General features: G+C 40.1%; 2 protein-coding genes across 20 annotated transcripts in view; one reads left to right on the forward strand and one right to left on the reverse strand.

The window, feature by feature from the left end:
- Positions 1-794: 794 nt before the first annotated feature.
- SKP1 (S-phase kinase associated protein 1) lies at positions 795-14,330 on the forward strand. 3 transcript variants are annotated; one of them, XM_083428962.1, is made up of 6 exons: positions 795-3,779; positions 3,868-4,861; positions 8,295-8,368; positions 10,322-10,465; positions 12,600-12,740; positions 13,203-14,330. In XM_083428962.1, exons 2-6 carry the CDS (start codon positions 4,765-4,767, stop codon positions 13,236-13,238), a joined length of 492 nt encoding a protein of 163 aa, XP_083285088.1. In that variant the 5' UTR covers positions 795-3,779; positions 3,868-4,764; the 3' UTR covers positions 13,239-14,330. The 3 variants fall into 3 exon arrangements, with proteins under 3 accessions (XP_083285088.1, XP_083285086.1, XP_083285087.1); XM_083428960.1 differs by having other exon boundaries at positions 1,178-1,604; positions 4,765-4,861; XM_083428961.1 differs by having other exon boundaries at positions 1,597-1,879; positions 4,765-4,861.
- A 2,178-nt stretch (positions 14,331-16,508) lies between these two features.
- TCF7 (transcription factor 7) overlaps positions 16,509-22,539 on the reverse strand; it is a 112,390-nt gene continuing 106,359 nt past the window's right edge. For 9 of the 17 annotated variants that reach the window (XM_083428893.1, XM_083428894.1, XM_083428889.1 and 6 more), the window contains one exon: positions 16,509-21,599. In XM_083428893.1, coding sequence (XP_083285019.1) covers positions 21,281-21,599 — 319 coding nt within the window. In that variant the 3' untranslated portion in view covers positions 16,509-21,280. Of the gene's footprint in view, positions 21,623-22,539 lie in introns of all 17 variants that reach the window. The other 8 variants (XM_083428895.1, XM_083428887.1, XM_083428888.1 and 5 more) reach the window with 5 other exon arrangements.

The following is a 22,539-nucleotide window of genomic DNA, read 5'->3' on the forward strand; positions in this document are numbered from 1 at the left end:
CCTGGTGGAAACTGGCCCTTCCCTGGCAACCACTTGCTCCATAGATGCTCTACTATATCGTAAGCAGCATCCTGTCTGCACAGTGGTGGAGATACTTACAGGATGCCAGCAAACCTAAGCAAGAAAGTGCTCTCCCTTGCAGTGGTTTCCAGCAGCTGGTATTCAGAAGCATACAGGCTTTAACTGTGGAGGCAGAACATAGCGTGAACCAGAACATAATGACAAGCCATGATAGCTGTTATGAATGCTTTTTCTTTCAAATAAAAGTGAGCAGTCAACTTAACCATACTTTTAAAATGTGTGAATAACAGAGCCTGGCCGCCTCCTGCTGCTGCTGTTTTGCGTTCTAGAGCTATTACATTTTGAGATCCCTGACTGATGGTAAATGCATTTTATTCCAACCACTGGAGTAGCTTTGTAACTTTTATTACTGTCCACGCTGTTGTAGGTTGGCCCAAAAGTAAATAGGATCACTCTTACGCACAAATAGCCTTCGTTGTATACTATGCAACTAAATTTAGGGCGACTTGGCTTTTAAGTAAAACACAGCGCTTCGAGTCGGATAATAGACTCCTTTACTTAGAAGCCCTGTTGAGTTTATTGGGATTGCAGATTTTCAGTATAACCCTGTTTACTCAGAAGTATATCTTTTGGAGACATTGTTGCCGGGTTAAAACTCCCCATCAACCCGACCCTAACCATTGGCCATGCCGGCTGGGACTGTCGAGAGTTCGAATTCAAAAGGTCTCAGGTTCGACTCCTCATATTCAAGGTTTGTCGCCTTACTTGCACTTTGTGTGCTCGAGGCGTTGTTACACTTCTTTCTCACGCGTTCTCGGGACAATGTAAGCAAGCGTGTGGCTCCGGCATAGCGTCTGAACTTAAAAACAAACACCCAAGGTTGGGTCGGTGAGTTTTGCTGCCGGAGCATCCAGGGCAAGACGTCCGACGGTTCGGAGAACGCAATGAGGGAATAAGAATGATGAAGTGGAAAACGCTCGAGTAGGGGAGCTGGCGGAGCTCATTCACCTCAAAACGCACCAGCCGACGGGCAAGCGGCAAGCGCGCGCAAGACGCAGCAATGTGCGTCCTAGGCGTCCTTCCGCTCACTACGCGCGCCGCCGCCGCCATTGTGAGGCGGCCGTTGCCATGAGATTGTTCCCTACGAAGGCAGCCTCAGGTTTTGCCTGAAGGACCCCGAGAGGCAGAGTAAACGACGTGTAGGTTAACCATCTCCTCTCCCTCTTACATAGGAGTGGTAGTTTGTGCTCTACTCTCTCTGCCTCTCTCGCTCTCCCAGTTGGAAGAGGAGACAGGCAGGCCTTGAGGGGGAAGAGCGGCATAATATATATAGAGAGAAAGAGGTCTCCATTTCTGTTTGCCGGTCTCCTTTAGTTCAGGCGCTGCAGGAGACAGCCCCGTGCTCTGCGGGGGGTGGGGGGGGGCGGAGGCAGCTCCGAGGGGCCCTCGCTTCGATTCGGCCCCGCCCCGCCTTATCCTTATAAGACGCGACGGTCGCGAGCCGCCTTTAGTAGTCTCGCTGGTTTCACTCGGGTGGCGTCGCAGAGGGAGGGGCCGAGAGCCGCTGCTGTTGCTGCCTCACGGTGAGTAAGGGCTAGGCCTGGCCTGCGTCTAGGCCTCGCTCCTTAGTTTGGGGGCGCTGGGGAGTTGAGGCAGGAAGCCGCGGAAGGGAAAAAAGGGAGAGAAGTTAGCAGGCGGGATTGGAAGGCCTCAGCGGAGGGAAGGGCTGAGGGACTTTATTTGCAGGTGGTTGCTAAGGGAGCGGTCTCTTCTTCCTCCTCCTCCTCCTTGCTAGGGGGTGTCTCCGCCACCTGCTCCTCCAGCAGCGGGATTGGAGAGTGCTGTGGAAGAAGAGAAGGTAACCCGTAAATTGCCTGGGGACAAGCACCCCCCCACGACACTTATTTATGCGTCCCACATCTCTGAAGCCAACAAAACAGGCTCTTTTTATCGCTCTTTTTATCACTCTTTTTCGCCTCTTCTCTCTCCCCCTCCCCCATTTTTAATGTTCGTGCACAATAAAGCATTAACAAAAGAAGGCGGTTTCGTGTGTTGTATTTCCGGAATAGTTCATGTTGGGGCATGAACTATTCTCCCCCCCCCCCCATGTAGACTTGTATCCCCTCCGCTGTATGCGAGTACTCGAGAGAAGGGTGGAAATGGGATTTTTTTTTTAAATTGTGCCTGTTGTATATGTAGAACTCGCACCACCGTTTTGCTTGGTTACCGTACCAACAAGAAACGGCGTTATAAACAATATTCTCTCTTACTCCTTTTTTAAATAAAAAGCCTTGAGATTGGGAGTTTAAAAATGATCAGTAACATAAGTTGTGTTTCGGTAGACTGATCCGCTAGCTAGGATTAATCACTGTTTACAACCGTTTAGGTATAAAGCCCCCCCATTGAATCTTCTGTTAAATGCAGGGTCAGACTGCTAGTCTGTAAAGAGAAGCTTGTAGAATTTTTGTTTGACAAAGTTATCCTGTGGAAAAGGCCAGGGGGAGCACTTAGTGTGATAGTCTGAGCTCTGAGGCATTGCTCTCCTCTACTTCTGACTGCGTACTTTGTAGCAGACGCATACTAAAATATCAGTATAAATTAGTTGTTTTCCAACGCGTTGTACACAAAGCCACAAAAATCAGTTTTTGCATGGTTTCTCTATTGTAACTAGAATTATAGTTAAATAGCTGAAATGGAGAACTGGGAAGAATAACAAAGTTGAGAGAATGAGATGCAGTGTCTTTGGTAACCTTGCATTTTGGTAGAAATCAAGGAAAACAACTATTCAAAAATAGTGTAATTATATATCATGTCTTCTGGCATAAAACCAAACACTTAATGACAAAATGCTTGTTTGCCCCAACAATTCTCCGCTACTCTGTATATTTTTTTTTATTGTGCAGTGTACAGTAGTCAGTTGCTAGTCAAGAGCCATACAAAATACTGTCATTCTTTAAAAAAAATGTTTCTAATAAACTAGAGCAGCTAAAAGGGCGCATTAGAAAATAGACTTGGTAGTAGTAGTCAAACCAAATTGATGATGCAGCTTCCTGTAACATGATTCACGGTGTATATATGCATACATTGATCTTGAAATTAAAACTTAGATTGGCCTAGCCTAAAAGGTTTTTTAAAGGGTTATCTTTTAAATATATATTTTCTTCAGGCATACGTAGTGTTGCAAAAGTGTATACTCTTGTTTTGCTGTCATTAAATTGCTTAGTGTGTTTGTATGTGACACATTTACTTTTAAAAGAAGCACAAGACCCTAATGTTCATATTTTGGAACTCTAAATCTGATGAAGGTATCTTAATATTCTGGTAATAAACTATGGAAGATAAGCAGCTGGAAAAGATTGTGTGCCATTTAATTTCAGTTTGTGATGCACTTGGCATGTACTCAATGTTATGCAGTGGCTAAGTTGATTGCTGCCAAGATCAGCAGTACTGAGAAGGTACAGTAATCCTATAGAATGGGAGGTTAATGCTGCATGGAGCAGATTTTGGATCTGTGGACTATTAGCCTCCCTCAAGGAAAAAACGCTTTGTGCACCAAAGCAATTGTATGAGATAAAGGAAATATTGTCTGCAGTTCTTTCCCCAGAGTCCAATTCTAAAACTGGATTTGCTTGCTATATCAATATCTATGAGTCAGCTTTCTGTGAGATATTTTACAAGAAGTGGCTACTAAAGGGTAGTGAGGTTCTTTAAAAATGTGCTTACCTAGCTGGTAAACGCACAACTTACTGTACTTTGGGGTTAGAGTTTATTTCCTTTTTTTAAAAAAATAAGTTTTTATTGTTAAAATAGTTCATCATTAATACACATATACAAGCATACTATTAGAGTTTGAGTTTATTTCCAGTAATTTGTCAACAAAATTCTGTTAATGATATTTCTGATGTTACATAGTAAAAATAATAGCCTGTGATTCTTGCAACTGGGTTTTTCCAGAAGTCAATTTGAAAGTCAGAAAGGTTAAAACATGGTGAATTTTTTTGAACGGGGTTACTTGGTATCTAGCAACTTTGCAGTTTTCACTTTGTTATAAAAATGAAAGCTTTCTCTTTCCACTGGGTGCTAAAAGCAAAAATGCATTAAGGAGTTGTTTGAAAGTGCAGCATCATATGTTGGAAACTTGCCTAGAACATAGTCTAGAGATAACAGAAGTCAGGACACTGGCTGAGATTCAAGTTTTGGTGAGGTACGCAAGCAGTTCTCCAAATTTGTGACTGAACATGTATTTTTAAAAATAAAAGTGGTGCACAAACAGGTCAGGTTCAATGAAAGCAATTTCATACTGTACTTTCTATCCAAATGTAACTTGAGATCCCGATTAAACGATACTTTCAATACTTGATTAAATCACCTACTTAGTATTGCATATTCTGGCAACTGAGAAGACATTTTTAAAAAACCAAATGTTGAGCTACTGCAAGGTCAAAAGGTGAGCTGCAACCAGTTCAAATTTCTTTATAGCCGTTAATGTGTGTGGTGATCTTAGCAATCCATTACTTCTGGTCAGCTCCCATACAGAGACAAAATTTATTTCCCTTTCCGTGTAGTCTTATTTTTCAGTAGAAGATGCACTGTGTAACAAAACTGTCCTATAAACAAATTATTTTATTATTAAATTTGTATACCACCTCATTCAAAGATCTGCCCATTGCAGCATAAAAATAATTTTGTAGCTTTTTTATTATTTAAAATGTAGCTAACATTAACTATATTTTTCCACCATAGATGCCTTCAATTAAACTGCAGAGTTCTGATGGAGAAATATTTGAGGTTGACGTTGAAATTGCAAAGCAGTCTGTAACCATCAAGACAATGTTGGAAGGTAAGGGAAGTATGAAGATATGTAACTTGGAATAGTGGTCTGAAGATGGTTGCTGCATACCAGGAATAGATTAATTCTTAGCTTAACATGAAGTAACTATGGGAATCATACCTGGAAATCTTGAGATACATAAAGGTAAATCTATTTAGGCCATACTATTTAGGCATCGTGCACATGAGTGCAACTAACATTTTTTTTCTTTACCGACAAGTGCTACATAGAAAGTCCCTCGGGGGTTTCATGCTGGAGGTGGGTGTGACCAATATAAATTCATACAGCACCTCCCTATGCACACAGACATTGACTGCATATAACGGCCCCCACACAGAGCACATTCACTTACCACACATGCAGGTGCACAGCTCCCTTCTCTCTCACACCCTTCACTCACTCCTTTTGTCTTTCTGAAGATAATAGACAGTTTCCTCATTTCCTTGCTATTATACAGATGATAGGAAAGTCCGTCTCTTGATTTCTGTGGTGGGTCACTGAAGAGTAAAAGTGTAATGGCTTTAAAGTCTGAGCAGTTTCTTGTACGTTTTTGAAGTAAAACAGCTGTTCACAGGCACTACCACATTAGTCATGGCTACCATGGCATGGCAGTCACTTACCTTCCACCTTCAGGGCACTCGAAGCAAATGTGGCCATTTGGTTGGATTCTTCAACTTCTAAACAGAGCTTTTGAATGCAGACTTCTGTTTATGCATTGGTTCAAAAGCTGTTATGAAGTTGGGTGACGTATGTTTCAGCTAAATTCTTAAAGGGATTCCCACATGCAGTAAAATATGAAATTAAACCTTACTAATCATTCAGAGGCAATCTATGTCAAATTAGATTGATTGAACTAGGGAGCAGATCTTCAAAGGAATGGAAAAACAGACATAGGAATACGAGACATTAAAACTGGATGCCACATATCTGATAGAGCTTGAGGAGGATCATGTTTTTAGCCAGGACTGGAACTGTATATGTACTCAGGAGTGTATCATGGAGGTATTTCAAAGCTCAGCATGGCAGATTTTTCAACACTTAATAACAAAGCTTTTGTTTAGGACGTAGTGGATGTTCACCGTGTCTGTTCCTGTTATGGCTGAGCCTTTGTAAAGTGATAGTATATATTTGAGTGGGTAGCTGGAATTGTGAGCTGGAAGCAATTAAATTTTGCAGGATGAAAGCTTAATTCTGACTGCCAGCAAATTAAAAGGGAGCCATGGAACTTAACCATATGGCCTTTATGTAAAGCGAATGTTTATAATCCTTAGAAACGGGGATCCAACAGTCTTATGGACTATTTCCCAATATTTTCTTGTAGCTCTGTTTCTATTTCTGAGTTTTTGGTATTTCCCCATTACTGCTAGGTATGTTAGCCCATACAAAGGTACACATCAGAATATGCTAGTAAGACCTTATGAGCGTCTTGCTATTTCAATATAGTTTTCAAGAGATGCATTCTACTTATCTGGTGTGTTTTTTTGGTGACTCATAAGGGGGAAAGAGCTGGTGTTGCCCAGATAATCTTGGTAATAGGGTAACTAAAAAACATAGGAAATGTGTTAAAAAATTTCTAAAGTATTCTTGAAAGCCCCTGAGCCCCTGAGTTGGCACTCCTGTACCAACATTAATGCCTTGTTATTTTTGCTGCTATTTTAGGGCAGTACACAGTTGCTGTAAAACAGATAAATCCATCAAGTAATGGCGCAGCTTAACGTCTGTCTTTTAATAATCAGTGGTTCACATTGATCTATTACTTCTTAAGCTCTTAATCTAACCAAATGCTTATGACCTGCTATCTGAAGTTACCACAAAATTGAACATGTGGGCTCCCCCCACCCCAAGATCATGCTCATGTGATTATCTTGATTGGGACATTGTGTCAGCCATTGCTCCATGTGCTTAAAAATGTTTGGTTTGACTCAATAGAGCATAAAGTTGCTGCATGTGTATCCATGTTGATGTGAGTTTTGAGATGTGTTTAGATAATTACAAGCATCTTGGCAAACTTTTAAAAATGATTTTATTTACTTCATAGCAGTCAGTTCTCTGTTATGTTCTAATATGTCAATTATGCATTGATAAAAGTACTTCACAAGCTAAACAGCAGCTCTGATTTTACCAAAGGGCATGCCATATTTCCTGAAGTTGAAACTGTGGAGGGGGGAGGGGGGAATGAAGTACAGTATTGGGTTCATTGGTGTAGATAAGCGCTTTAAGAGGTACTTCTCTATTGGCTACTATGCACAAATGGAAAGAGCAACAGAAGGCTGAGGTTCTTCTTTTGTGCCCAGCTCATTTTATGCTATGAAAGGGGAGTGAACATTGAGGAAGGGCTTAAAGGGCTATTTGTATGTGTGCTGATTTGCCTGGGGAAAATCAATCTGTTTTTGTGGTTTGAGTGCTTAGGTTCAGGGACTTAGGTTGTGAATCAGAAACTAGACCAAATGGAATCCTTGGGGCTCCTTAGTTTATGCAGTATGTTATCCTTGTGGTGGTGAATCTTCACACAGTCCATATGTGCTAGTAGCTGGGGAAGGAGAGGCAGATCAGGACACAGGAACATACTTTTTTTTTACAGTCTGATGATATACATTCTTGTAAGTAAGTTCCATGGAGTCCTTCCATGTGGATTTACTTCTGTGTGGTGGGTACAGGTTGATGCATTTATTGGTATTATACACACACATTGACTCTTTCTGCTTGGGAGTCGAAGAAGCAGAAGTTCATGTTCACCAGTTTGGTCTGTTAGCGTCAACTGCTAAGGACCTTCGCAAAGACACTGTTACTTGCTAAGGTAGCAGCGTCTGTCAACATGGCTGCTGCAGCAGCAATAGACAAAATGGCTTATTGGCTGAGGACTGTGAATTCCATGAGTGAGGAAATACAAGGAACAAGGTTCTTCCTTTCCCTACCAGACAAAACACAAGATAGTGGCAAAGGCAAACAACTTAAGACTGCAGTTCTGTGCACATTGAACTAGAATGCTTGCTTCATATATGCATATGATCAGACTATGGGAAATTTACCAGCCAAAATATCGGCTGCAGGCCTTTCAAATTACTAGTCAAGCAAGTCAGCACTTCCATCAGTTGCCTAGAGGGAGTGTGAATATTAATTTCTTGGAAATCTTCAAGAAAAGATTAGATGGCCTGACCATCTGTTTTAATACTTCAGCTAGGAATATGTCCTCCCTTGAGCAGGAGTTAGGCAATATGGCTAGCATTACTTCTAACAAAATCAGTCTTGAATACAAATAGAATCAATTTATTAATAATTTGCATTGTGTAGCTTGTGCATTTGCATAAGCTACATGTTGGAAAAGAGTATATTTTAGTAAAGAACAGGATCTGAATGTACCTATATTGCAGTAGAAGGTGCCTTTTAAGAAATGTAGGGGTTCTGGCTATGTAAATTACTTGGTTTTTTTTCCTATTCTCAGATTTGGGAATGGATGATGAAGGGGATGATGATCCTGTCCCTCTTCCAAACGTTAATGCAGCTATATTAAAAAAGGTAATGTTGAACATGATTTTTGTTTTGGTAACATGAGCTTTCAGACTCAACCTTGTTGTATGCAGTATAGCCATCTTTTCTGAAAATGGTTCTTCTATTCTGAGAATTATATCCAGTGCTGGGAAAATTAAGTTATATTTTTATTTGGGATAATATAATACTACATTCAGATAGTGCATCCATTTTTATTGCAGTAGTTTTATGGAGCATACACACAACCTTTTAGTTGCTATATGTGGCTTAACTGTTCATCTTACATTTCTGTGTCATTCTAAGCAGCCTTACTTGTTGCCATCTTCCCTATACATGATAGAGTCTGTATTTGCATTATTTATAAGTTCTGTGTGAGCAACCTCATATAGTTCCAGTTGCATGGAGGGAGGAAGAAGGGCCATTCTTGCTGATCCCACCCCCTCTGTTACTTGTCTTTTACTCAGTTCTACCACATTTTGGAGGGCAAAGCCTGAAGCAGGAAGCCTCTGTTTCTGCTGGGTAGAGTTTCCTGTGCAGTTTTAAATATTAGAGCTCTGCTGGATCAGGCCAGTGGCCTGCATAGTTCAACATCTGGTTCTCAACAGTAGCCAGCCAGATGCCCATGGGAGGTCTACAGACAGGACCCAAGTACAACAGTGCTCCTTTGTGATTCCATGCAAATTTTATTCAGAGGCATACTATCTCTGACAGTGGAGGTAGAGAATAGCCATTGTGGCCTTATCATACATTTAAATTGTCAAATCCTGTTTTAAAAGCCTTTTAAATTGCTAGCTATCACTTCATTTTGTGAAGGTGAATTGTGTAGCTTAACTGTGTGCTGTGTAAAGAAATATAGTGGTACCTTGGTTTACGAACTTAATCCTTTCCGGACGTCCGTTCTTAAACCAAAGTGTTCTTAAACCAAGGCGTGCTTTCCCATAGCAGTGGGGGGCTGAATTTACAAATGGAACACACTCAACAGAAAGCGAAACATGTTCTGCTTCCAAGGCAAATTTCACAAACCAAAACACCTACTTCTGGATTTGCAGCTTAATCCAAGTTGTTCATAAACTAAGCTGTTCTTAAACCAAGGGACCACTGTACTTTATTTTGTCTGGTCCGGATCGTCAAGCATACAGCTTCACTGAATCGCCCCTATTACTAGTAATATGAGAGAGGAAAGCTTCTCCCTGCCCACTTTCTCCATACCATGTCTGTCGTGTCTCCCCTCCCTTTACCTAACCTTTTCTCTAAACTAAAAAGCCGCACAAGTTCCAACCTTTTCTCATAGGTGAGTTAATTCAGCCCCTTGATAATTTTGTTTGCCTTTTTTTGAACCATTTCCAGCTCAAGAGTACCTTTTTTTTTGAGGTGAGGTGACTAGAACTGTACACAATGTTCCAAATGAGGTTGCATCATAGATTTGTATAACAGCATTATGATATAGACTCTTTAAGCATGTATAAATGTTTTAGGATTTAACTGGTTTCAGATAAGGCAGCATTTGTGAGCAAGTCTTTTCAAATTTTCATTCTGTTTGACTTATTTGTTGCCTCTTCCCACTTAATCTTTACAGTAGTTCTGTCAGTTTGAAAGTACTTAATTGGCATCACAAGATTGAAATGTGAGAAAGCAGTTCAGTATTAAGTGTGTGAAATCTTGTTTACAGCATTTGCAGACTGTGTTTTGAGATTATGCTACTGTCAGTTCTTCCCCCCGAACGGTTTGCATTGAAATAATTATGAGCAGCTGGTGGTATGCTTAAAAATGTCAGGATGTTTAGTTTAAATTAGTAAAACTTCCAGAAAAGATGAATGTTTTAACAGTTCTGTGTTCTTGTATTAAGTAGTGGCTGTGCAAAAAGATTTCTGAACACTGATAAAACTAATTTGCTTGAAGCTTTAAGAACAAATGTTTATTTTAGACTAAATAAACAAATATGAAGATCTTTCATAAGCTACTTTACTCTAATTCCTTAAGGTAATCCAGTGGTGCACCCACCATAAAGATGACCCACCTCCCCCTGAGGATGATGAAAACAAAGAGAAACGAACAGATGACATCCCTGTGTGGGACCAAGAATTTCTTAAAGTAGACCAAGGAACTCTCTTTGAACTTATCCTGGTAGGTTGGTTTTGTATATTCAGGTGGTGCCAGGTGTTGTTGTAATGAACTTTGTAGATCAATGGAATATTACAAGGTGTCATAGAAATTTCTAATACATTTTGTTTTGGAGAAGTGAGAGCCACCACGTGTTTGCTGGCTCCTTGGGTCCTGGTTCTTCCTGGCTTATAAGAGTAGCCAGGTGGGAGGAATTGCTGAGTGGGTAAGGGAAAGGTGAACAACTCTTCAGCAAGATGAGGTTTCAACCTGCCTAAGTGGTAAGACCTTTGCTGAAAAAGCCCTCCCAGAGTCCCACTAGTCTGGATAATTATTAGCCGGTCTGCAATATTCCATTTTTGGACAAGGTGCTGAAGCATCTGGTGGCTTCTCAGCCTCATGAGTTCTTGGATGAGATGGATTGTCTAGATCCATTTCAGTCTGGATTCAGTCCTGGTTATGGGAAAGAAATGGCTTTGGGTCCCTTGGTGGATGACCTATGCTGGAAGCTGCACAGGGAGAGTGTGCTGGACCTCTCAGTGGCTTTTGATACCATTGATCATGGTATCCTACTATTATGAGACTTGGAGGAACTGTTTTAGGGTGGCTGTGGTCTATCTTGGAGGCCAAGCCCAGATGGTGGTCCTGGGTAACTCCTGTCCAATATTTTGATTGTTGGCTTGTTGCTTCCATTCTGGAAATATCTTATCTGGCCACTGTGATCCATAGCTTAGTTACATCCCATTTATATCAAGCTTTCTGTGGGTGTGCCTTTGCACAGTTTTTTGAAACTTCTGCAGTTCAGAATGCTGACCAGAGCTGGTTACAGGAAGAACAGAAATTCCTTATGTCAACAGTTCCACTGACTACTGGTTTGTTTCTGGGCACATTTCAAAGTGCTCATTATGACCTATAAAGCCCAATAAAGCTTGTGTCCAGGCTATCTGAAGGACCGTATCTCCCTCTATGAGCTTGTCTGGGTTTGATCTTCAGGGGAAACCATTATTTTGGTCCTGCATGCATAATAAAGTCGCACTTCAGCAAGTGAACATTACTTCAAGCATACATGTAAACTAGAAGCCTGCAACTAAAGGACACGGCCAAATTTTTGCTGCTGAATCCATAAATGAAATGAAGTGGCATCTATGACAATACTTGTATGAGTAGGACTCTGTTTTCTGGCTCCTAGGGCCTTTCAAAGCAAACTAGCTGACTGCTATGGCATAAATGTTTAGATTTGGTGTATTATAGATGCATGCTCCATAACTGACTGACCATGTGTTCTGAAAATGCTTAATTCAGAGGCGGGGAACTTGAGACCCTTCAGATGTTGTTGGACTATGTCTCCCACATTTCCAGGCCAATGTGGTCAGTAGTCTAGAGTGATTGAAGTTATGAATGGGACATCCTGATGGGATGGTGTGTCTCTGGTCTAGAAAACAATGCACTGACTGCCAGTGAGCTACCAAGCCCAATTCAAGGTGACAGGCTGGTTTAGAAGGCCCTAATCTGATTGGGACTCAAGTAGCTAAAAATGCGTCTCCCCAGTATCAACCATCTTGAACCTTATGATTGACATGTTGATGCTGCTAGATGAGCACTGACCTGTGGCGGCCTTCTTGGTAACTGTTCTCCAATGCCCTCCTTGGTGAATTGTTTCTTTCTCATTATTAATATTCAGGAGGAATTTAAAAACATTTCTGTTCACCTGGGCATTTGATAGCTGAAAGACAATTTGCGGCAACCTTGAAATCAATAGCTGTGATATGTGACTGTTCTTAAGATGTTTGATATATTTTTAATTTCTTAAAATTGTAACATTTTGCTGTTTTATTATTTGCCACCCTAGGCTCCTTGAGTGGCAGGGCAAGATAGTTTTAATTGATAACAGTTCAGCACCTGGTGTCCCCCACCTGGCTTAATTGATGGTCCTTGTAAATGCTAAACAAAAAAGTATCAATAAAGTTATCTTGATTAAACAAAAAACAAAAAAACAGACATCTTACTATAATATCATGCAAGTAAGTAAATTACAATGAAATAGGAAATGTCTTTGTTATTGGCTGTTACTTTATATAAATAAAAACCTGATGGTATAGTATATTTTGGTGGTATTGCATTGAGCACAAGACATTAAATTGGTCTTTTTTCCCTAAAGGCTGCAAACTACTTAGACATCAAAGGCTTACTTGATGTGACGTGCAAGACAGTTGCAAATATGATTAAGGGAAAAACACCAGAAGAAATCCGCAAGACCTTCAATATCAAGAATGACTTCACTGAAGAAGAAGAAGCCCAGGTATGCCATAGTTTCTACCTTGGATTTAGTTGCTCTGCATAAAACAGGATCTGTACTACTCATTTTTTTCTTAGTCCTTTGAAGATAAATGATCTCATCGGTTGAGCAACAAATCACTGGTGCTGGTCTCTGTGTGACATTCTATCCCGATTATTGTAGTCTCACTTAGGATTCTGGGTCTTTGTCATAATGATCCTCACAAAGATAAAGTACTTGCTCAAAGCTTGTTATGTGAAGCTAAGATGTGCCATATGAGAGACATGCCATGCATGTAAGTTTTCCTTCACACTTTTGTATGGTGCTCCTCCTGCCCACATGCCTGATATGCCTGTATGGAAATAGCCTCAATAGAAAATAAATACCATTCCCTTGGTTTCAGGCACGAGTACCATTTCCTTTGCTTTGCACACTTTCAGAAACCTTAAGTACTATGAATGTAATAAAGGCTGTCTTGATTTTTAGGTACGCAAAGAAAACCAGTGGTGTGAAGAAAAGTGAAGTCTTGTGCCTGACAACTGACACTGTAAGGATCGTTCCAAATACCAGTTGCACTGCTCTGTTTATAACTGTTAATATTAGACAAATGCAGCAGCAAATGAAGTTGTTCTTGTAGGGTGGTGTTCTCTTTGCATGTGTAATATTTGAATATAGATTTAAATCCTTTTGGCTGAGTTTCTACCAGTGTAATCCAATGTCCCCATACTTTTCCTCTGATACCAATAAAACTAAACTAAGTGTGGACTCCGTATGGCAATTCGCACCGCAAGCTAGCCTTTCCATGCTTTTAAATGTGTCACTGTATCATTTAAAATATATAGGATGTCAGAAATTCAGCAACCTCTGGCACTGTAAATAAAATCAATTGCAAAAGTTTTCTGAAACAGAATTAAGGAAGCCTGTTTTCATTCACATCCTAATGGCTTCTTAGAACAATGGGAAGTCTTGAAAACCCAGTTGCAATAATTGTTTCTTCAGTTCTACACCTTTCTTTGTTGGGGACAGGTGACAGCTGCCACAAACCATGTTGGTTTTGTTAGCTAAGGGTCAGTTCTCTAGAGGCGTAATGTAGAACTGATTCAGGCAGTTAGAGGTAGACGGTTAAGCCCATTTTTGGCAGATAACAAAGATCATGCTTCTTTCTGGAAATCACAGTTTAGTTGCTTAGTCCCCCGAACTAGCAGATTAAATCCCACTGTGTGATCAAAAGAGATTACCAAAGCTAAAATTCAATGGATAGTACATGTTGGTGCTTGCTATGTTAGGCAAGCTGCAGTATTTTCATGCAGTTTTAAAAAAATTCTTATTCTGTGAAAGTCTTCGTCTGCAGTGTTGTACATGAAGTCAGATTGCAGTGACTTGTCACTGCATACGCAGTATGATACTGATGTTGTGACATTTGATGGTTGTTTAGGAAAAAACCACTTGCAAGTAAGACTGTTTCTTTTTTTACAGTTTCTACAGTTCCCCTGTAGGACTTAGGATGTTCGTATGTACTAAGCATTGAGGCATCCCCTTGGCTTGTATTGCATTCCATTTTCTGTATACACACTAGAATAGAACAAAACCCTAATAAATATACTTCACTTCAAAGATCAGTGGTGACCTTTGAATGTTCTATACAGAATAAAATACCTGGAGTTAAATGAGGCTGTTTAAATTGAAACATGCATAGCAACCAATGTGCATATTGCTCCACAACTTCACAAGCTGTTAACATGAAATGATTGTATACTTGATAGTGCCAGCTGCCATCTTCAGAAGAAACAGTCAGGGGGGATGGGCGGAAGGGAAGGGGGCTGCAAAAGATGGGCTTCAGTTACCAGTACATGAGTGCTGAAATATTCTTCAAGTAGTCGTCTTCTTAAACCCAACCCCAGTGGTTTATCAAAACATCTCCATTTCTAGTCTTCTATGCCTATAACCCTGTGTCTTTTAAAGTAATCAAACTGCATATGCTTACTTTTCATTTTCCAGGATCAAGTCTCCAATTCCACTTGCTCAACCAATGAGTCCAGCACTGGATTGCATGAAAAAGTCCAATATTCTAACAGTTCTAATTACTGGGATCTACCTCAGGGTGGGGATGGTTGTCTTTTGTGGAAGTCTATGGGAAGGAAGGAACTCAAATGTTCCCATGACTCATGATGATGTTGCTCAACATGCATGGGTTTTGGAAAGAACCAGCAGTTCCAGGTTAAGGTTAACCCTGGGTCTTGTGAGCATGGCAAGGGGAAAACATTGTCAGACAGGGACTGGTGAAAGGGAAATACTTGACACTTCTCATTTGCCTAGACTTTCTGGCAAGGTCACTGCTCTTGTTGTCCAGATAGTTTTGGTGGAAGGGAGATCTTGAACCTAGAAGCGCAGGAATTGGGCAGTTATCATCAGAATTCCTAGTGAGGGTTTCAAACACACTTGTTGTCTTCTAGCAGGGGATAATGTCGAAAGTTCCAGCACTTATACTCTCCCTTCAGAATTTTAGAGCAGAGGCCACAACTAATCCCCTATCCAGGTTGTGTCTATTTGAAATTATCCTATAATACGCAATGCAGTGAGTACCTTCTATCCCTTCCCTGTTGTCTCATTAAAGAAGTGAGCCACTTCTCTGCATTGTTATCGGTAAACATTGGCGGGGAGGGGTAAAAAATTGACTAACCAGAGAGTCAAGAAGGTAAGATGATAGAAAACCTGCCTTTGACATGTTGGCAGCATCTCCCTTTAACCTCTAAAGGACTCTGTTGTGCAGAGAGTGGGATTAAGCCAGACATTTTCAGTGTTTCTAGTTCCAGTTAGTGTTGCCGCCTTCTCTTTGGTTGTGAAGAAGTTTGATGCCAGTGTGGGTTAGAGAGCATCTAAAAGCCTGGCCATGCGAAGTACTTTCGGATGGTTATGGAGCAAACAATAAATTTGCTCCAGCAGGCTAAAGAATACCCTTTGTACTCTTGTGATGTTTCAAGTAGAAAAATGTCTACTTGCTGTTGACTGAAGATGATCTATTTGGTATACTGCCTGCTGAAAACATTCTGCAAGGCTAGAAGGGCACAGTTCTGAATATGCCGGGTAGCCTGCACTTTGAGAAAGAGTAGTGTGTGGTGTTTGTTTTCTAGCTTAACCTGAGAAGGTGAGTACTGTGAAATAGTCACATTAAAATAGTTGCAACTTTGGTCATAAGAGGTGTGCTTAACATTATTATTTTGTGGACTTTGGATTGTGGCTGTTAACACATATTGCTCTTAAAGATCATGCCTTAGCATGTTGTTGTTGTTGTTTAGTCGTGTCCGACTCTTCGTGACCCCATGGACCAGAGCACGCCAGGCACTCCTGTCTTCCACTGCCTCCCGCAGTTTGGTTAGACTCATGCTGGTAGCTTCGAGAACACTGTCCAACCATCTCGTCTTAGCATACTGTGTTTTAAATTAAGTTCCAGGATTTTAATTCAGCTAACTCATTGCATGGGTAGAACAATTTCCACTTGTGCAAAAGAACGTCTCTGTGCTCCCCCAGAGACAGTTTGAAGGGCATGTGTGGCGGCAGGGAGGAGAGGTTCCACTCATGCAATGACTTAGTTGGATGCAATTCTTAATTACTATTACTGAAAAAGGTCAACATCACCATTGCTAAGCAATTGTGTGTTTGCCCCCTTAACGAGACCCTGCATCGTTGTAGTCTGACTTTCTTTACTCAGTCTGCATCCCATATTTAGAGAGCAGTGATACATCTGGGCAAGATAGAGAAGGTATACCAGGCAAGGAAGCACGTAACAGTCCATTTTGTAGAATTATAGTCTCCAGTTGCCTGTTTTTGAATGGGCAATCTGGTAGATTACTTTATTTATAAAGCCATAAACAAATCTTGAACATAAGCCAAAAAATACAAGCTCAAAGTAAAAAAAAAAATTACAACAGATGATAGCTGAGAGAGCTGCTGCAGAATTTTTTTCCTGCTACATACACACAGTGGTTTAAAATGATTTGTTGAAGTGGTCTTTCCATGACTTGTACATTCAAACAGGCTTCAGGAAATCAAATATGTGATTAAAGAACTGAAATTGTCATATATGAATTATAGACTCAAGAGTAAAACATGAAGGGTAAAGCTTTCATTAAAAAAACATAAATTGTATTGACACACAAGACTTCATATAGCATTTCTAAAGATCTACTTTTTGGCATTTAAGTGACTTTTTTGGGAATCTGTTACTTGCTGTATGGGATATGGATAGTTTGTGCCTTTTGGTAATCCATCATTGTAAACAGTTGCTAAAAACAATGCAGTTGTTCCTAGTTTCATAAATGTTAATCTGCATGCTTATCAACACATTCAGCTCCATTTTTATTAAGTAGCTATGTACACCTAATGGCCCTGAATCTGTACATATACTGAGATGCAAATCTGCTTGGGCTGCTGTTGCATAGGCAAGGGGACTACACAGAATTTCAGAGTAGATGGGACAGATTTTTTTCTGGAAGGAGAGAAATGTGGCACTAGTTCTTTTGCACAGTCATTAAATTTACTTGTGAGATAGGACTCTCTATCTTCCCTACTGCTACCTTTCGTTCAGTTCTCAGGTTGCTCGAATGAAAGCAATGCAAGAAATATGAAATCCAATCTACCCTTCCTCCTTCTGATATATTTCTTTATAGACCTTTTCCCGACAGGGCTCAAGGCAGCTTACATATAAAAATAAGAACCGTTAAAAACATAGAAAATGCCATTGTTGAACCACTCCCCAAACTGGGACACAAGAACTTACATTAAATGTATTTATTTGTATTTGTTTTATGAAAAAAAGAAAAGGACTAGCATATGATGAAGGCTTGAAATATGTATGCTGTTTGCGGCTGAATGAAAAATGGAATTGTCAATGTGTTTCAGCAGGGGTGCACTCCTCAATCCACACCAAATTTAAGTCTAAATCCGAGGTATGCATTGTTGAATATATTTCTAATATCAAATTGCTAGCTGGCCTTTCACATACATCTTCTCTACCACTTCCCTGCCGTGTTGTGGGGAAAATTCAGGACAAGTGTAGAGTATTTATTACGTGTACAAAAGAAAGTTTCTTACAAGAAAATTGCACTGACTGCAGTTGCAAACTGGTAAATCCTTTTTGCATTGGTAGAATATCTCCTATTTTAAATTTGTTTCCAAAGCAAAATTTTGGATATATTTTCCCCAAGTTGGAGAAGCAAACACTGCTTTGAATTGGAGGGACCATTGAAAATAATCCCAACGTGGTCATCTGCTGCAGCCACTGTCATAATAAAATATATTTAAATTTTCTGATACATTCTCTTAGAGATATTGGAGGAAAAGCCTGTCCAGCTCTTTCACTGATTAAAAAGCTCACGATAACAGATGCCTCATGAGGTTCACAGATCTTTTTACTAGATAAGGATGACACACTTTTTCTCAGGGATAAGAGGACTCCCCCAAATATGACTCCCCCATATTGCAAACCGTTTGAGATTTTGTGCCTTTGCTGCAAAATCATATTTTCAAGTAACTTTTTTTCTTCAAGTAATACAACTGAGTGTAATGCAGCTGCTACCTAGATTTGGGCCTTAGATTTCACAGTTTCTCCTTTAGTAGTTGGGTAGGAACATACCAGCTTTTAACTAATGATGATTTTAGCCTATGTTGTGTGTGTATTCGCATGCATGTATGTACAAGAGGAAAGGCTTTGCCAGTACAGTAAGGGCAGTGGTGTGCGCATATTTTGTATATAACAGGAAAAATAACAGGAAAAAAACTTGACATTTTTAAAAAATAAGAAATCATGATTGTGTGTGGTATATAAATATTTAACCAGAAAATATACTCTCATATACATACTATATTGATCTCAGAAAAATTGAGTGTGAAATTAATTCAGGGTGCAGAGATGGGAGGAAATCAAGAATATTTCAGTGATACAAGGGCTTTTTAGATGTGTGCCTCTTTGTGCCAGTGTACTTGTGCTTGCAAAGTTCCATTACAATTAAGCAACATTTTTAAAGATTGTCTAGTAATAGGTTTTGGAATACTGCCAAAAAAATACTGTTAAAAAGGGAGGGGGGATACTAGTGCAAACAAGCTTTATATACTGTAGAGCTTATTCCAATATGTAGAAAAATAGTTTAGGCCTTTACATATTTGCTTTAAATACAAAAATAGATTGGATATTAAAATGGTGCATTCTGATTATACCGCTGCAATAATTGCAATACTGTGCTTTGTGTTCAAAATGATGCAGGTGAAAAGAAAAGACTTCCTGGTTGTGTTAGTGCGCACTTTTTTCAAACAGGAAAGACAGGCTTGCAAAAAAAAATGGGAACAGTATTTTAGTGAGGTTAATGTGAATATGACTCATGTGACCTGGGTTTTTAAGGCTGTAATCCTAGCACTACTCCCATATGTCACCATTACGCTAGTTGAATTCTCAGTGTAGACTTCCGCTAGTGGGACTAGTTAGTTGAATTTGGCCCATATGTTCAGTATCTGGAAGTCGTTTATTTTGGCAAGAAATCTTTTATGTTTGGATTCAGTTTTGCCAAATGGTTAAATTGTTTGGCAACTTTCTGCCCATGATTTCAGTAATTGTGCCAGTTTGGTCAGGCTAGAGAAGTGGTGTTACAGGAGGAAAAGTGAACATGAGTTTAAGGTTTGCTTGTATTATATTTGTCACTCCTGCCTGAGGCTACATACCTTTTCAGCTTCATTTGATGCTTTTGAGTTGAATGGAGCATCTCTTGTGTGGTTCAACTTTGTGTCCACACACTGGAGTAGGTGCTTATGCCCCTTGTATACAAGTGGGTTTATATTAAAACTTGCTGAAGTATAACTGTGAAGGACATAGGATTCATTGCACAGTGAGAGAATACCACCACCTGCAAATTTTAGCTATTCCATAATATGCATTTTCCTATCCTTTCTCCAAGAGGCCACTGTTCCTTTCTGCAGTATTTTAATACACATGGCATTCTGTGTGTGTTTGGGTCCTCCAAGAAAAATAACACACAGGTTGTTGCTTGACTTTACGGCTAATAAGCAGCCATCTTTGCAATGTGGGCAGGGCGCACATAGCCCCCAAATACCATTTTTAAAAATAAAGATTGCACAATAGGCTGAGGTGTTTGAGCAACTAATGGAACGGGACTAGGCTTAGGTTTTACGGCTCTCTGACAGAAATTGTATCGCATACTATTTCTAACAAGCAGGGCTTACATTGCTAAATTTGTAATATATTCCATGATCTGCGTAACAGTGTTTAGTACAGAGTGAGAAAATTCAGCAACATCAGGAACCCTGCATACTTTTCTAGTCCTTAATGGCTGTCAGCAAAAGCTTAACAATGTGTGGTGGCTTAGTCTGGGTAAGCTTTTGGAAAATCAAAAATGTGCTTAGTAAAATTTATAGTGATGCTGTATGTGTCTAGCTTTTCAGTGCCTTTTATCACTCCTTGGCCTGTCCCAATGACTAGCAGATACAGAATAAATCATGCAAAATAAGCATTTATGAATTTTACGTAACTAATGCACATTGCAGAGCTCAGTGTTATAGCAGAAAATATTTTAGTTTTTTGTTTGGAATGCAGTAGAATGCCTTTTTTCTTTTTTGCAGCTGCAATCCATTGCTGTAATTTACAAAAGCTACAATATGCTGTTAGGGAGATGTTCAAAAGTACAACATTATTGTTTAGAAAGTGATAGATGCCTGTGATAAAAGCAAAGCATGGCCATAATAAATGCACACTAAGTTTGTACAGAAACAAAACTAAAAACCCTGCAGAAAGATCCCTGTTTTCTAGAGTGTGTGTATATAGTGAATGGAAATGGGGTAATAAAAGAATTGTAACTTATTGTTTAAAGGTAGTGACAAGAAAATAATACTTGACAGTTAAAGGAAGCATGCACTGGCTCCTTTAAAGTTTTATCATTTGATATATTCGTTTTCAAGCAGTGGGTATCTCCTCCAAAATGTATTCAGAATACTTTCACCTGGAATCAACATTTCCCCTCACAAGATGAGGCATCATAATTTATTCCATATATTCTCATGCCAGACAGGTCAGCTACTTTACATTGCCCCTATCAAGCAACTAGGCTTGTGTAAAACAAAACCACACTGTTCTTTCAGCTGCTTTGGCATACCTGTGTCATATCTACAAGAGGACTATGATTGAAATGCAAATCTTTGAACGGTAAGAAAGAAAAGAATGCCTAACATTTAGCACCTCTTAGCTACTTTTAAAAATCTGGGTGTCCTATTTCAGTTTTAGCTGTTTTGGTAGACAAAGAAATTCTCAAGTTACTGACCAGAACGGAGTTTTATGTCCTTGTTCCTACTTCTGAAGAGAGACACCGTGTGTCCTTACTTACATTATAAAAAGCACTTTCAGTGCTCCAATGTTTTCCAATTATTGACAGCTTTCTCCTGACTTTGAGACTGCCATTTGATGGCATGGTAGGCTTGTCTCTGGCAGCTTCCACAGGTAGTGAAACCACTCATCAAAGTGCCTGATGAATTTGCCGGCCTTGCTGGTCACTGCTGCATGAGTACTACGTTCCTATTGATAGGACACTGTACCCTGAGGATTCGCTGGGTGCTACAGATGTTTGAGAAACTGCTGAGCATTTAGAAGTGAGTCCTGATGTGCTTGTAGCAGTTTTGATACACGTAGATGCAGGGAAAGGACTGGCTTGGTTTTGGTGTGTGAAATCGGCAGGGGCAGCAAGCTTGTCTGAAGTAAAAGCAGTGGATATGCACTGCAGCACATCCAAGGGGGAGGGAGGGGAATCTATAGCACTTCCATCGGAAGAAACTGGGCTGGCACAGCGTCCTTCTCCTTGTAGGTACCGAATGCACTTCTTTTTCCTCCTAAGAACAGTGAAGAGAGTTATCTGTAAATAAAGGGTGAATTTACAGGGTCATATTCTTAAAATGATACAGTGACAGCAGTCATTACAGTCATTTCTCTGTAGCACACAGCAAAGGCTGGATGAGTGGTGGGAAATACATGTTTATTCTTGTCAGCTCTCTGCTGCACACTCTTGCATCAGAAGCATTTTTCTAAAATACACCGACAATTTGCAGTGTTTACCACTGGGTGGCAGTGTAACTATGGTGCTGCAGCCTGTTTCAGAGTGGACAAAAGTGGAAGCAGATTAGTCTTCTGTGGCATCAGCATACTTGTAAAGGGAGATCAGCAGGTTCTAAGTGTTCTGCTTACGAGTAGCAGCAAAGAAATGGAAAAATTGCAGATGTGAAAAGTTTGGTGTGATCAACTGTATTTGCCATCACTTGCAAAATGCCATGTGAATGCAGCGTGAGGATTTTCCATGACCGAAGAAGTTGGAAAGCTACTGCGCACATCAGCTTCTTAGCGTGCTTGCATGAAATAGTGTGCTGCTTTGTTAGAAAGATGGGTCAAATGGTCATTCCAGACTGACCTTCCCAAAGGGATGTGGCCCTCAAAGACAATGACAGAACTGGGGAGAGGGGAAATTGAGTAAAATGTATGGGGGTCAAGGAATATGAATGGGAAGGAATAAATGCTATTGATTATTTTTGTCTATTTACCCCACTCCATCTCTTGACAGAATATTTGCATGTAAACATCCCCCACTTGAATTGCATAGATGATGAAGTCACAAATCACTCTTGCCAATTGTTGCAGTTCTACATATATCTAGGGTGGAGCACCAGCGTGATAATGTGAAAAAAAGTCTCTCTGTGCATGCATGTGTATGTACACACCACAGATCAGTTAGCCTAGGTACTAAAACCAGCAACCAAATATTATGAGACCAGCCAACAG

Source organism: Podarcis tiliguerta (assembly GCF_965153285.1).
Source record: "Podarcis tiliguerta genome assembly, chromosome: 2".
Classification (NCBI taxonomy): domain Eukaryota; kingdom Metazoa; phylum Chordata; class Lepidosauria; order Squamata; family Lacertidae; genus Podarcis; species Podarcis tiliguerta.

Excerpts from the sequence above, each read along its gene's own strand:
- SKP1 (XM_083428962.1), top strand. The coding sequence starts at position 4,765 with ATGCCTTCAATTAAACTGCAGAGTTCTGATGGAGAAATATTTGAGGTT. Across the intron at positions 10,466-12,599 it reads CTCTCTTTGAACTTATCCTG|GCTGCAAACTACTTAGACAT; the intron begins GTAGGTTGGTTT and ends TTTTCCCTAAAG. Across the intron at positions 12,741-13,202 it reads CTGAAGAAGAAGAAGCCCAG|GTACGCAAAGAAAACCAGTG; the intron begins GTATGCCATAGT and ends CTTGATTTTTAG.